The sequence below is a fragment of the Cottoperca gobio genome, chromosome 24, assembly GCF_900634415.1.
Source record: "Cottoperca gobio chromosome 24, fCotGob3.1, whole genome shotgun sequence".
In the NCBI taxonomy this organism is placed as follows: domain Eukaryota; kingdom Metazoa; phylum Chordata; class Actinopteri; order Perciformes; family Bovichtidae; genus Cottoperca; species Cottoperca gobio.
The window spans coordinates 22,352,201-22,367,674 of NC_041378.1; the positions used below are offsets into that span (position 1 = coordinate 22,352,201).

Below are 15,474 nucleotides of genomic sequence, written 5' to 3' on the forward strand. Positions count from 1 at the left end.
ATAAGAATCCCAGAGAAGAGTGGGAATCCCCTCTGTGTTGCAGATGGAACCGTCTCTTCCATCGGTGAACGTGCTGGAGAGGATGTTGTGAATGGGACTCAGTTCAGGATCCTCTAAACTGCTTTGTGAACGTAGCGTCCAGTCCCTGCTCTGTGGCCCTCTGGGCTGTGTGCTGCTCAACACGTCCGTCTGTGTGGGCTGATGTTGACACCTGCTGGACTGGTTGGCATCCGTGCAGGGGTCAGAGGGATCGTGGAATTGTAGATCTCTCTCTTGCGGTGTTGGGTTCTGTGTGATGGTAACCGTGTACGAGTTTTCCAGATTGTCTACCGGCAAGCTAAGCCAAGGATTATTGGGTAGGGCAGCGGAGCGCTTCACTTTGATCTCCAAGTTGAGGGAATCCATGGTTACTTTAGGGACGATCTGGATGCTAGCCCTGGAGGAGTTTCCCACAGAGCCGAGGTCAAACTCCTCTCTGTGATCTTCAGAAATGGAATCGCTGGAAATATTCTCTTTGAGAGTCCAGCCATGAGTCAGCCTCAAATCCACAGAGTCCCTGGTCCCCGCTGCTCTGGACAGACCTTCCACTCCTTCCCTCCCTCCCCAGGCCTCCAGCTGGCAGCTCCCAGCTCCATCGAAGCCCGAGTCGAATGAGCTGAGAGAGGGGGGTTTGCCCTCAGCGGTCCCAGATACCGCAGTCGATGGAGACGTCTGGGGAAGACTAGCTGCTTTCTTAGCGGTTCCGTTTGTAGTACCGTCAGCAGGGGAGTGATTTACATGACTGCTCCGCAACAACTCATATTGCCACTGTAAGGCCAGCTGGAGATGACCGACAGCCACAGGGCCAGAAGACATTAGGAGTTTCCTCAGGGTCATGCACCTAAGGAAGAAGAAGAAAAGATTGCTGTACAATTTGGCGTGTAACAGTACCGGGGAAATATAGTTTGTCAGCAATTGAAATGTTGTGGTGTCGATAAAAATGTGTCAACATGACTCAGCCAAAATGTTCCAGGTCTACAACTGTTGTAGATGATGTAGTAGAACATGTTGGGAGTGGGCAATACAAATAAAACCCTACGTCATGGTACTCCCATGTAATCTTGTTGCGAGTCTTTTCTGGAAGTTTTCATTTATTCATTTTATTGAAGAACACCTGCCAAATCCAGAGCTTTGGACCATTTAACAATGTAGCCAACATGATCCATCTCCATGACAACAGAGCAAATCCATGTGCTGATTAAGATTCTATAACAGCACCTAAACAAATTGTAAATTGATGTGGCAAATGAAACTCGATGCTCTCTCACCGCTGAGACATCTGCTTGCCTGCCTCCTGGACTTCATCATCTGGGATGGCATTCGAAAGATGAGCCAGATGAACTAGCTCCTCCGTATCTGGAGGGCGATTCTTCTTGAGGAAAGTGGACATTTTGTACCTCCATGCAGGGATCGTCCCCAAGTTGCTCCTCTGCCTTTGTGTGAGAGCACCGTCTCCATTAATGCCTGACAGCAGCGCCTGGAGGAAGTTCTCACAGAGGACCAGACCGTACCATCTGTTGGCCTGGAAGAGGAACAATAAAACATGCTCACGATATGCATTTTGGGAGGTTGGGGGTCATGGGGGGGGGGGGCACACAATGCACAGTCAACCTAGAAACCGGACCGCCATCACTGCTTGCATACCAGCCGACACTTCAACCATCTCCACTGCTTCAACTTGAAATGTAAACTATAAAAACAAGGGAAATTTAATTTAACTGAAATGTCAAATGCTTAACAGTTCATCTGCTTTCAGAATTTACACATCAGATGACATTTCAACAGTTTATGTCTTAGACAGCGGAGACTTTAGCAGACAATTTTAACTGCCTAAACTTGAAGCTAAAGAAAATGTAAATCCTTTCACACCAACAGACCCCTCAACTCAAATGGCTCGGTGCTTACATCACGTCACATTGAATAATGTGCCAATTTAAATTGCAACTCAAATAAAACATCTCACACGCAAACAATTCAGCAATTGTTTTTGCAAATCCTCATTTTGAAGATGGCACGTAAAATACTTTCCATTTGAGAAATGACTTTTAATGATTATTAAAAAAAGTCAATTCATCTTCTGACTTCTACTTTACAGTAGACACTGCAATTGATGGTGATCCAAACACCAGCACTGTTAAATGTCCTCAAATTCTGACAACCTGCCTTGTTGTAGTGATGATGGTAGCTGGAGACCGCTCTGAGGGTTTGCAGAATGAAGTGCACAGCAGAGTGGAGTTTCTCCTTCAGCCGCTCCACATCCAGAACCCAGTGATCCCGGGTCTGACCGTCGAACAGCAGGATCTCTGCCACTGCGCGGATCACATCTTCAGCACAGCGAATAAGTGCCTGGTAGAGGTGAGGAGGGTTTGGAGTTATTTGAAGATAGAATAGATACCAAAACATTTAACCATAGGGATTATGAAAGATGATATGATTACTGCTGCTGAAGCAAGTATGGATGAGAGTGGATGTGTGAGTGGTGATGGATATCTAAAAGTATTGGGAAAGACTACAATACAGTCTGACTGGGTCTGCACTACAACAACTTGGACAACATATAAAACAACAACAACACAGGCTACATGTTCCAAAATGTAATGAAAGAACACATATCACAAGTACCATAGCAGGGCTGTGAATGGATGCCTCAAATTCAGACACCAACATCGCTGCCTTTACAGCATCCTTGGTAATCTCTATTTTATAAGGCTGGAGTTTCTCTTCAAGAAGAGTTTTGATCCGCTCTGTGATCTGTAAGCAGAAGTAAACACATGTACTTGTTAGTAGCCTGACAGTTTGACTACAGCTACTTACATTGCTATAAGGAGAGTACTGAGATATTTTGATCATACTGGTTAGATTATTACTATACTTTTATTAAAAAGGGAAGGACTGCACTGTTAAAATCTTTGAAGATCAAATGAAAAGTACAATAATTAAAATCACAGCAACAAATGATTTCCAATTCAAATAAACTCCCAATGCAGCGCAGTTAAAGATTAAAACAGAACCAAAGAGTGCCATGCCATTGATGATTCCTTAAGAATGATTAGCACCTGATGTTGCAGAGTTGGAAGAAGGAGGTTTAGACAAGCTTGTTAATGTGAGGGTCAAAGTTCAAGTTCTGGTCAAAGATAACATCTAGGTTTCGTGTGGAGGGTGTAACACTGGGGGCCAGAGGGCCGATGGAGGATTTTACATCTGAGGCAAAGTTATGAGGATCGGTAAGAAGGACCTCGGTTTTGTCTGAGTTTAGATAAAGGAAGTTAAGTGACATCCATTCCTTGATAGCACGGAGGAAGCTAATATTACCCATGTCGTTTCCATTCCATTTCCATTTAGATTACATCTAAAATGGAAAGATGCATATGAGATACAATTTCACATAGATTGTGCTGAGAAATAGGAGTGAACAGGAGACTGGTGGGGCAGAAGAAACAGTAACATTGTTCAAATGAGACCAAATGATATTAATTTTGTGATTTAGGGCAACTTCTCAGAGCAACTGAGCAGGGAGGTGACAGGGAGGAGGTGTGGTTGACCTGCAGTCAAGAAATTGAAATGCAGATAAATGTATTTTTAAAGAGCTTAAAAGATGACACTGTGCTAATAGATATGTAATAGGCGCTTTATAAATACAATTTATTATTACTACATTTATTTACCATGCTGGTCATTTTAGTTTTTAATTTATTTTATTAACGCACCGTTTTTCCTTCCACAATTTTATTCTCTGCTTAAGAAACTTTTAATACCATTATCAAGTCCTCCTCCCTATTCCTAACAGTTTGTAACCTTGGGCGGTCTTAAAAAAAAAAACTTTTATTTTTACCATCTAGTTCCAACCATAAGGGGAAATAAGTCTGTTTTGATTTTAAACCACAGCATCGTAGGCGTGGAGGCAGACCATGACATTACTTTTAAGGTGGTCCCATCCTTGTTTAGTCCGCAGTAGAGTTTGATTGACAGCTTTCATAGCAGTCCAAATTAACCACACCAAAGGAGGCAAATGCACCAAATTAAAAGCCCTCTCGGACCCAAACAGTTGTCCGATGACTCGCCTGCAGTGCATCCTCTCGCAGCTGGAACATCTGCAGCTGCAGACGGGCCTTAGAAAAGGCCTGCCGTGACAGCTGCTCCACTTTTTCCACAGCTGCACATATCCTGTATAATACAAAAGAGATCTTTAACTAACAGCTGGCATCATCCATTTATATTACAACGTACTGTGGGCCAGTTAGTGGTTGCTAAAACATCTAAATGAATGGACCTTGAAAGGCCTATGCTCCGGCCGGTGGGTGTGCTTGGTTTTGGCTCGACTGTTTATCATGGCGGCCGGGTCACAAACTTTCTAATTCTATAGCTAAACGGTACCCTAAAATAAGTTTCTAAACACATAAGGCAAGAAAGAGACAATGCAGTCACTGAATCTTGATTCATATTTGATCAGCGCTGCCTTGTTTGACAGTTAGATCGGAGTTCACGAGCAGCGACACTGCGTTAGACTCTTCGGCTCTGATTGGTTGTTTTCCTTCAACGCAGTGGAATCTCTAAAATGCCATTAGGAGCACTGGGAGGGGGAGGCAAAGGAATATGATTTTTTTCCCCAGATTATCTGTCTCATGTCAGGATATACAGACAGTTTCAGCAAATATGATGAAAAGTTACCAAATGCAGCTTTAATTTCCATAAAATATGACTGCTGTTGTGCAACACAGGACCATTGTAACATTGTGAGGTATGCGTGGGACGTATTGTTCCAGGAGATTAAGATGAAGGCATTTGAGAGCAGTAGTATTATTTTGTGTAACTGAGCACTGTGCGCTGGCTGCCTGCAGTACCTGCTGTGGTTCTGGAGCATGTCGAAGGCAGTGTGGGTGAAGAGGGCAGTGCCAGCCATGGCTTGGTAACACGGCTCCTTCTCAGGGCAACGCAGCTTCTCCACAACACTCTCACAGTGCCTCAGCAGTTCATCCAGACCCAGCTCCCTGCATAACAAAACATACACAGAAATATTAATATAGGTTAGTTTGAAGATGTGTAAAAGAAAATCTAAACAAACAAGTCAGTGTTTTGTTTCTTGGTTGTGTAACCTGCGCGGTGTTCTTGTTACCAGTGTGGAAAATGTTCTTCACTTTAACACTGCAAATACATTCATGAGGTTAAACCTGAGCACAGCTCGCTACAAAACAGTCACTGAAAAATATTTGTATTTTACTTTATAGAAAGGTCATGTAAATAATGACAATATCCTAAAGCTGCCTTCACATGATAGGACATGTCCTCTGCACCCACCGCAAGGTAGCCCGCAGAGCCTCGTGTTAGTTAGGTTTCTATGGTTGCCTGAGCCGCTTCATTCAGCTGTTATCTTATTAATTGCGTGTCGAAAGGTCAGCGGCAATCGAGGTCAAAGTTTAACTAATTTTAATTTAGAAACATTTTGCTACGGTTACATATCCCTGCAAGTAGGAGGACAGCATACGATTAATTCCACATACAGTGATTTTTTGATTCTCAAATCAATAAATGCAGTCAGATCTACTGAACCACTGTTGGCCTAGGGGAGTAGTAGAAAAACAGTTGTGAGCCTGACCTCCTGAGCTGCAGGAACTTGACTTCATTGGTGGAACAGAAGTGTTGCAGCTCGCTGAAGGTTGAGGGCAGAGGCAGCCTGGACAGAGCTTGGAGGGTGGAGATGCACGAGGGCAGCCGCTGGACCACAGACAGGAACTTCTGAACAAACTCATCGATCTCCTGCAAGGAGCAGTACAAGGCGAAAGGCGATTTCATATGCCAAGTTTGCTATTGTGTTCTAAACAAGGTCATATTGACACTTAACTGTAAAAAAAATGTATCCATTAGGTTTTTGATTAGCCTTGAAGGCAATTAAGAAAAAAAAATACCATTCTGGAGATCCATTTTCTAAACCTGATCCAAGTCATTCTCTCTCTTATGTTTATGACTCAACTGTCAGTATCATTTGTTTTTTGTCTGGATCTTTGTTGTTGTAATACTCATTTTGACCACAAGAGCTAAAAGCATTCATGTTTACAGGTCAGTTTAATTCTCTACATGCACTCCAAACACAAGGTATACTGTATATAATGTGTGTGAGCAGGTTATCTAAACAGAACTGTTGCATAAATGGCTACTTTTAGTCCTATGTAAAACATGGGGTAGTGGTGCACTTAAGCCTCTTCTGGCCAAAATTTGAATTACAAAAAAAAAAAAAATAATTCACCTGCCAAAACATTTTTATAGAAGAATTATCCTGGCAACTTTTTTTCACCTGTTCTTAAGTCATAAAAAACAAAGTTTAGATTACATAGAAAATGGATCACAGGGGAAAAAGTCTCACTTGCCTTTAGGGCCTCTGCACATTCAACCATTATTTATTTTTGTATGTATGATTTAAACTCACTTTTATAGTCTAATCTTTCTAATAAATCAAGCTGCTGATAAGCCAATTGTAAGGTTGCTCTGATTTATGCTCAACAGAAGTTCGACACCCCCAACCTAAATGTAGGTCTCTGTAGGAGATTATGGAGTTGCAGCCTATATAGGTCTCCTAAAGGCAGAGAGCTGCTATGGCTAATGAATACTGTCATCGGGGCCAAATGCCTCAGATGACCATGACAGAATGTATAATGTGATGGGAAGAGGGGCTCCTTTCACTTGCTAATAGGGTCAGCTGATCACGCGAGGCATTTGCACACGCTTCACCAAGGTAACAAACAATAGACGCGGGCCGCTCAGGCGGAGCTCATGAATGGATTCACACATGAAAACATCTCCTGACCGACGCACACTCTCCATCACAGACAGCAATACTTCAAAAACAAATAGGTGGAATAAATATTTTGGCTGCAGTATTATTTACATCTCATAAACACAGTATATTTGTGTGCTACTTCAGACTCTGAAAGAATAACGGAACATGTATTTGTGAGTACACAGTAACACTGCTGAGGACAGCAGAACAATGTTACTTTGTGTTAAGCCCTCCGACTGATCATAAGACAGATTCATGACATTTGCTTTGAATCACTCAGATATCTGCGTTTCACACACAGATCAGAAGTTTTCATTTACGGAGGGATACCATTATTAATTATTTCATACATTGATTATTAATATCCTCCGTGTGTATATTTCTGTATAGTATATTTGTCAATATTTATATTCCAAGTGGATAGAGAACACTGATGCAGATTCCATTGATTTGATATTTATGTACACATGCAAGAACATTTCTCTATTCTTATTCAATTTCTTTTTATTGTTGGCATGAGTGTTCCAAGTAAGACTCAGCAAACCCTCCTAACTGCACAAGCTCATCTTAAACGGCTTGTTTAACCTCGATGGATTCCTGCATGTTCATGAAATGTGATCATTAGCATACTCAACACCCACAAATTGCTATATACGACTTCTGAACTCTTAAATCAATGTAAGTGTGACTCGTACGAGACGTCTACGTAGACCACTGCTGAATTGTATTTGTTCCCAAGAGAAATTGGTGAATGTGAAAGTTCACAGGCATGAATCTGTTCTTATAGGCTTCTTGCATGAGGCCCAATGCATTCCATGTAGTGGAATTTAACACAAGTCGTTATTGTTTTCAAGTAGTCATTGGCCCGTGCATAATGCACAATCTGCATCAGTTCATAATGTATACATTATAGTATTAGTATGCAGTATGGAATTTGTACACAATACAATAAAAAAAGGTACATTTGTTCCTTTTGACCAGGGCCTGATAACTTTACCACCGTGTCTAAATAACATCAACCTGTGCGCTAACCAATCATAGCATCTGGCTAGCTAGCCATCCTTAGTGAAGTAGCTAATCTAGTAAAAAGGAGTAGCCTACATTAAAGTAAAAAACAGTAACTTGCTTAAAATAAAGGTCTGTTTTTAATAATTGGTTTTAAGATAGTCATTGCAATCCTTTTACTTTCACCCCTGCTGACACCCTTTAAGACCTGCTGCTTGTTTACATTGGCTATCAGTTAGCTAAGCTAGCTAGCTGACAATGCCCAAAATAAATTATGTATAGTACAGTTTTACACAGCTAAGATTTGTAGGAAGATTTAACATTTATATGTAGCTGAACTGATTCCAATACTACAACAATATTTATGAGATAACACATTACTCCCAGCTCAGACATGTTTACCCCTGTAGTAGCCTACTTATTGTTTCCTTGGAGGCAGTCAAGAGTAGAGCTACTGACCTTAATGAAGTCCACCCAACTCCGGTGACAGTAAATAAGGTAGCCTCCCAACGATGGGGTTAGCTGGCTTCGGTCAATGTAGTTGGATAGCTCTGGGATTTCTTTCAGAAGAACTTTCTGCAAAAAGATGAGCAGCGTTACCTACTGAAGTCAAAACTAAACAAAACCAGGGGGACTGTATGTGTTGTTTCCTTCACCTTGAAAGAGGCCGTGAATGATTTTGACGGAGCCAGGAGCTTCAGCAACAGCTTGGCAGCATCCTTCTTTTTGGGCTGAATGATGTACACACTGTGGACGGTCCTCTTGTGCAGCTAGAAAAGAAAGAGCAAAAAAAGTTAGCACAGTTTGTGATGCTCAGAAAAACATTTCCTGTTTTCTTTTGTAATGATTTTATTTGGGAAAGATGAGTGTGTATGGGCCAGTGGGCCCCACGAGAACTGCAAGTCCAACCATGACCACTACACATATGACAGATAAACCTCGAGGCAAATATGTGCTGTTGGATTCCTATTGACCCCACATCTACTGCCTCTATAATTATATATGTACTCAACGGTTCTGTGTGTCAGTTTGTGGTATTTTTATTCAGGAATGTGCAACTAAAGTAAAGGTCGCAAGTACATTTTGACACAGAGCCCTTCTACACGACATTTGCTGACATTGTACTTTAGTGGAGTGTTCACATTTTCAGTAAATCAAATTCCCAAAACTCTGACTTTCAGTAAAAGTGCAACCTTTGGGGCCATTTGCGGTCGGGGGCCTCAGGGCAGTTTAATCCAGCGATATAGTGATGGCTGCGTATCTTTTAGCTCGTTATCAAATCATTGTAAAATTAATCTTGAATCAAAATAAATCAATTAGTCCTGGAAAAAAAAAAACTAACAAAACATCAAGATGGGATCAAACACTACAACACACGAGTTAAGACTGAATGGAAATTATGAGTTTCCTTATCCCAGACGTTTGTATTTACAAAGTAAATGTTAAAACATGTCGGTATACAAGACATCAGGCCAAACTAAACTTTCTTATTTTTAAGTGAACAGTTCATCTGGGTGTGAAAATGCAGCATCTCCTACATAATTGTGCTCATTTCATTGAGGCTTTTCTATTAAATAACCAAGCATGTGACCCCCCCCTTAGTCTCCCACACTCACAGGGTTTCCACCACAAACATGACGCACTTGGTGTTGTACTTTGAAGATCAGCTCAGACTACAGCTCTTTGAAATCAATAAAACTAATGTTGCATAACTTTATGCTGCAGGAAAGAGCTCTGCTAGTCAAGAGGGCAATCACAAGTTGAGCGCGTCACTGCTGTGCGCAGAGGACCCACTCTAAGTCCTTTCATGCATAATTCAGACAGAAACACCAAGCTGCCGTTTCACAAAGGCTCTGTTCGTACATCTGTCTGATCTCAACTTGCACAATACGTTCACTTGTAATATGCAAGGTTATATAAAATACCAGTCTTATCTTTTCTGGAGCAGAGAAGAACGCTCCCTTCAGGATGGGAGATTCACAGTTGGGCTGTTCTGACATATCAAAAGTTGTGCTAAATTCTGCAGCGAGTGAGCCATCCTGGTTGGTAAATACAACGAGCAATGATGCATGCAAGTTACAGTACCCAGTGCAGCTATAAGGAAAATATATTTTTCATAAATGTAACCATGCAATAACCTCAGAAAAGGCCTTAACATAATTAGATTACAGTTTCAAAATCAAAATAATGCATTTATGAATCAGAGCACTCACATTAGAACGTAGCACTATCAGAGCCTATATACACTTTACATTCATAAACAATTTGCAGCTCAGTGGGGAAAATGGAATGTGCCGAAAGTTCCATTTACGACCACGAAAAGCAAATTATGCTAAGAAACCTAACTACGTGATGTGTCCAGTCTGTATCGAGCTCCTCTGCTGCGCTCCGCACCACACCACACCTACACACGACAACAACAGTGAGCAATATGGACACATACATCTTAAACAGAGGGGGGCAAGATTTACTACAGAGGAAGCCCCCCCCTGTGGTGCCGAACCCAGTGCTGAACACTGCTCACAGACTCATGTCAGTGGTACAAGATATCTTCCAAATTCTGTCAACCAACTTCAACAAGCTGCTGGGGCTTAAAGAAAGCATGGAAACATCACACCCCCCCAGTGAAGTATTTCAATGATATCCTGAATACAAAACACACCTACAAGCTTCAGGCTTTTAAAAGACAAGAAGGAGCAGATTTTGTAACCATTTGAAATTCAGCACGTTGCATCCATGTTTATCTGCAACAAGCAGCAGTTTAGCAAGTGGGATTTTGTTGGTGGGGAAACCTTAACAGCCAATCCACACAGAAAACGTTTATGATGTCCGTCACTCGTACGTCTCAGGAAACAGATACACTTCCATTTTACTTTCAGATTTGTTGCGTGAGTATCAGTTGGAAGAACGTCAGGCTGAAGGACACGCCAAATTAAGTGGCTTAACATTATTATAATGTATGAAACTGCACATCAGATTTATTTACTTAATAGACGAAGGTGCCGGAACACCATTCTGGATTGTTCCAGCCCACTTTAACCCCTGTCTGTAGATTAGTGGAATAGTGTGAAAACATTGGAAGTGTGTGTAGCACATCACCCAAGTTCGTATGCATGTGCATCCTCGTGTTTAGAAATAAATTCTAAATATAGCGTACACTGATTAGACTTCTCAGGTTGGCATTTTAGGTGGCTTAATGTTTTGCTGCTGCCCCCGTCCACAGCAGTACATTGCTTAACTTCCGTGTTGATACTCCTGTCTGCTTCTCCAAACTGGGTCGTGCCGACCACCACCTACTGTAGGTAATACACAGACCATGTATAAGTACCTCATACAACCCCACTTCTAACCAACAGAATTATCCCTTTAAAGCCAAAAGATGACGGACGTCCTAGTTCACGCTAAACTGTGATTACTGGACAAGAGGATCAGTCAATTTGTATGCATGTATGTATGTATTGTATGCATGTATCCCAAAAGGCCGTTTTCCCATAGACCTCTAATGTAAAATAGACGTCTGTAAAATAGTTGACTGGACATCTCCAACTGCAGGTCAATGATTAAGCTTTGTATTGTGAATTTTTAAACTCTAGGCGGTTTCATATTTGTAAAAACTTTCCATGTCAAGCGGTGTGTGAATGTGAAGTCAACAGGTTGAGTAGGATCGAATAGGCAAGGCCAGGGAGAGATGTAGTGCACGCAGACAGTGGGCCGCACAACATTTGGGCTAATGTGTTGGTTGGGAAACTTCTAGAGGCTCCATCTTGGACTATATCCAGTTCTTCAATCAAATCTATAGTCAGGCTAGTATCTACAATCCTTCACAAAAGGGCCATCCATTTATGAAGCCAGTACTGTGGAAATCTAGATTTCCCTTTGTGTATGCGGTGGATATCTAGTTTCAGAACAATCATTGGAGACATGCTGCAGCGTCACACAGTGCACTCTGCTATGACAGTACCTCAAGCAGAAGCAGAGTCTCGGCGATGACCCTGGTCGTAGGGAGCGAGGCGTGCCTCAGATCAGCCACCACGGACACCAAACTGTCCTTCTCTTGCTTCCTACTGTCGAGAGAGAACAATCCAACCATCAGTACATGTTGTACTCCCGCTCACTCACATACACACAATGAGCCTGTCTGCCTCCACATACTTGTGCAGACCCAGAAAGCAATTTATGAAGTCCACCACTTCTGCTTTGCTTAGTTCTGAGGAGAGTTTGGCTTGCTCATCTACTGGGAACACAATCAAAGGGCAGCCATGTTGATCAAAAGCACCTGTACAGACACAAATTATAACACAAATTTGTAGCATAACCTACATTTCAAAAAATCAAATCAATCTTGCAAATATAACTGCAACTTCTAATTGATTATTGTCAATATCTCAATAAATGATGTACCGTCATCAGCATCAGTCCCTTAAGTGCTGAGATAAGCTCTATAAGTCTTAATTGGCAATTTTCCAATACTGGCCAAACTGGTCACTAAATGCAGTGTAGTCACAATACTGAACACAATAATGGGCAGAGTGGATTAATAGCTACCAGGGAATAACACGGCTGCAGAGCTGAGCACATGATCTGCAGGCAGCGGCTGGGAGGAGGCACACTCCTGCACAGACTCCTGGACGCCTGAAAGGGTTTTGGGAAATGATTATTTTTATTGAAAACACGCCCGACAAGAATTTCCAACAGTCCTTGCAATATGACCGCTGGAGGAACCGGTCCAGCAAATTCCTCACAGCCTTTAGAAAAAAAGTTGGCTGATGAGCAGCACTCTGTAAAAGGGATGAGGAGGACGAAACATTTATTAGAACTTAAGTGAAATACACAAGTTACCGCCACATTAGCCACTGGGGATATGAATCTTTGTCGCGTGCACATTTACACTTGTCTCTCCTACCTGTTGCGTGTCGGCTCATCTCAAATACCTCGCTCGCGCCTCATTTCCACAACAGTTTTACTCTTGAAGTTGCGACGCAAACTTGTCCCTTCACTTTATACCTGAGAGACCTGAGCAACGCAGAACAGTTCTACTGCTGAGCAGGAGAACCGGACCGGATGGACGGCGGCTGCTCGCTGTCTTTCTCCGCCATGTTGCGTCTATTCAGCTGCGCTAACTCCGCTGACTGGATGCTGTTCGGCTCATTTATAAACTAAAGAGGGCGGAGAAAACACAGAGGAGGACGGACAGAAATTGTTGACGACCTGGCCCTCCCCTCACGAGGTCTAACGTGGCCGGGGCCAGGTTCCTAGAAGTCCTGTGGTGCTCCCTGGTACCCCAACCCCACCCCAAATGATTGACCGAACGACAAAGATAAAGTTTATATGAGTGGCTGATATTTTATTTATTCAGTCAAAAATTATTTTAAGCCAATGTATTTCTGCAAATTGTATTCCTGATATGCTGTCTCAAATTTTTAAAGCTATACACTTGATATTAAATAGCAATGCAAAGGATAAGGACTTTCATAAACTACTTTAACTCCATAACTTGTGAGCATAAGATAAAATAAAAATATTGAAGGACTATGGGGGCTCCTCAAATTCTGTAATTGGTGTTGATCACTTTTATATATTGTACTAGGTGTGCACTTGTTTCTTGTACATAGGCATGTTCAATTGATGGATGAATGAAAGATATGTGTTGTCTTTTTTGGCTGGCTGTTTTTAAGATTTACCCATACAATCTCTGAGCCTCTGCTGCTTCGAATCTGAACATTCTTTCTCACAACCCAAACCTCATGGGAGTGCAATACTAGATCTCTGACACTCTTTTGTGTTCAGTAAATCTTTTCATATAGCTACAAATACATAACTGTATAAATAAATACCGTAAATTATACTTGAATTAATGACAAGATTATAAAATTAGTAAATAGTTCACATTTCTTATGTGAGGACCCTGTGGGTCAGAAGTGTGCAGTGGGGCTCTTAGCAGCTGGTTAGGCCACTTATGCCTGCAAGCATTTCCTGTGCAGTAACATCTTCTGTTAATACACTGAACTGGTTTGACTGCATAGCTCATGGGATTCATTGTCACACAGAACGTTAGTTTCACCTCCTGTTTCACTGAAGTAATTAATCAACTCACTTTGATCTAATGGCGGATCATATTTGTTTCTGTTCATTCATTAGGAGACTAAGGAGAAAGAGGAAAAGGGAAGAGTTTCCATTGATATGGAGAGATTTCACTCTGAATATTTTGTTCTCAAGAATGAAAACTGAATCCAAAATATGTGGTCTGAGATTAATCACAACTTATTTGACTTTTTCACTCACTTTTTTGTGATTCATAAGGCCAACATGCTATTAAGACTGCATGCTGGTTCCTTAAAGACTGAGAGAGATTCCCCATTTCCACAGTGATCAGCCAATTTATGATTTGAACAGTCATTTTATGAACATTTATTTACATATGATATTCACAACCAAACTGGTGATTCATAAGGGTCAGTTTAAGGGTCCTTGTTTTTTAATATAGGCATACATCTGCCTACGGTTTGTAAATCGGCAGCTAATATTTGCATACAACTCATTTTTTTGTTTCTCCAGTTAATAAAATGGCTGCCATCTTGAATAATGAACTTAATCTAAATGGCTTGAGTTGAATAAACGTTTACTCAATGCTAAAATAATTCATGCCATGAGGCATGACACATATAAACAGACATATACATATGTATAAAGATAGAGACAAAAGATAATATAGTTTAAGTGGAAACCACATATTTAAATTATTTCATCAAAACTTCAAAAGAAAAAAAGGGCTACATTTTCAAATATGAAGCTGGATTTCAGCATTACATTATGTTTATTTTACTCCATGACTTATACTTTTATATGTTGCAAAATACTTGCCAAACAAAATTGCATAACATTATTTCAGCATATTTCACACTTCGCACAACTACCAAACTAAACAACAATTTAACAAGACATAAATATCCCATTCATTGACCATGCAGAGCATCTACTAAATTGACATTTGTATTCTGTCTGGAGTAAAACATTATAAAAAAAATTAAATTAAGCACAGATTTAAGTCTACAAAGCCCCGGTCAGTGATCATGAAGATTCATATACACTTGTTGAGATGGTTCAGAGGTCAATTGTGACCAAGAGCTGATTTCTCATTCGGAGTGTTTGGAGCTAACAGTCCAGCTCTGTAACACATGACTTCCTCCCTGCAGGTGTCTGTCATGCTGATTTCACCTCTTCATCAACGACATTGTTATTTCGATTGGACACATTCTTGGCACGCTTCAGTTGACGCATAAAGAAACAGTTTCATCCATTGTTTATCTTGCATATCTGGGTCAGGTTCAGAAAAGAAACATGGCTTAGTAAATGTTCCCAGCCACTCCCAGGCATCATGGGGGATGTGGTCTTCCCAGCATGTTTTACAGGTTTCCTCACCTTCTCAAATATGAATGAACACTGTCTCATTATATGAATGTATTTATCCTTGTTGCCCTGAGGGTGGCATTAAAATGCTAGCATGAGAATTTCAAAGCAAATTTCACAAAAATATCCAAATTTGAGTTTGCGTTGCAGTAGGAAAGAGCCCCCTGACATTATTAACAAAGATACATGGGTATATTTGTAGGAATCACTGACAGCGTGTATTTATTATTTTGATATCTGTGATTTGAATA

General features: G+C 41.1%; 1 protein-coding gene across 3 annotated transcripts in view; it reads right to left on the reverse strand.

The window, feature by feature from the left end:
* The window catches only part of LOC115028846 (uncharacterized), a 24,907-nt gene extending 11,953 nt beyond the window's left edge, over positions 1 to 12,954 (reverse strand). Inside the window, exons 1-13 of one of the 3 annotated variants that reach the window (XM_029462719.1) lie at positions 12,720 to 12,954; positions 12,362 to 12,448; positions 11,969 to 12,047; positions 11,778 to 11,880; positions 8,473 to 8,586; positions 8,276 to 8,392; positions 5,633 to 5,793; positions 4,881 to 5,027; positions 4,101 to 4,203; positions 2,662 to 2,790; positions 2,203 to 2,385; positions 1,308 to 1,561; positions 1 to 880 (exon numbers count right to left, since the gene is read on the reverse strand). The exon at positions 1 to 880 is cut by the window's left edge and continues 35 nt beyond it. In XM_029462719.1, coding sequence (XP_029318579.1) covers positions 1 to 880; positions 1,308 to 1,561; positions 2,203 to 2,385; positions 2,662 to 2,790; positions 4,101 to 4,203; positions 4,881 to 5,027; positions 5,633 to 5,793; positions 8,276 to 8,392; positions 8,473 to 8,586; positions 11,778 to 11,880; positions 11,969 to 12,047; positions 12,362 to 12,448; positions 12,720 to 12,738 — 2,376 coding nt within the window. In that variant the 5' untranslated portion in view covers positions 12,739 to 12,954. Of the gene's footprint in view, positions 881 to 1,307; positions 1,562 to 2,202; positions 2,386 to 2,661; positions 2,791 to 4,100; positions 4,204 to 4,880; positions 5,028 to 5,632; positions 5,794 to 8,275; positions 8,393 to 8,472; positions 8,587 to 11,777; positions 11,881 to 11,968; positions 12,093 to 12,361; positions 12,449 to 12,719 lie in introns of all 3 variants that reach the window. The other 2 variants (XM_029462718.1, XM_029462717.1) reach the window with 2 other exon arrangements.
* Between the last annotated feature and the right edge of the window lie 2,520 nt (positions 12,955 to 15,474).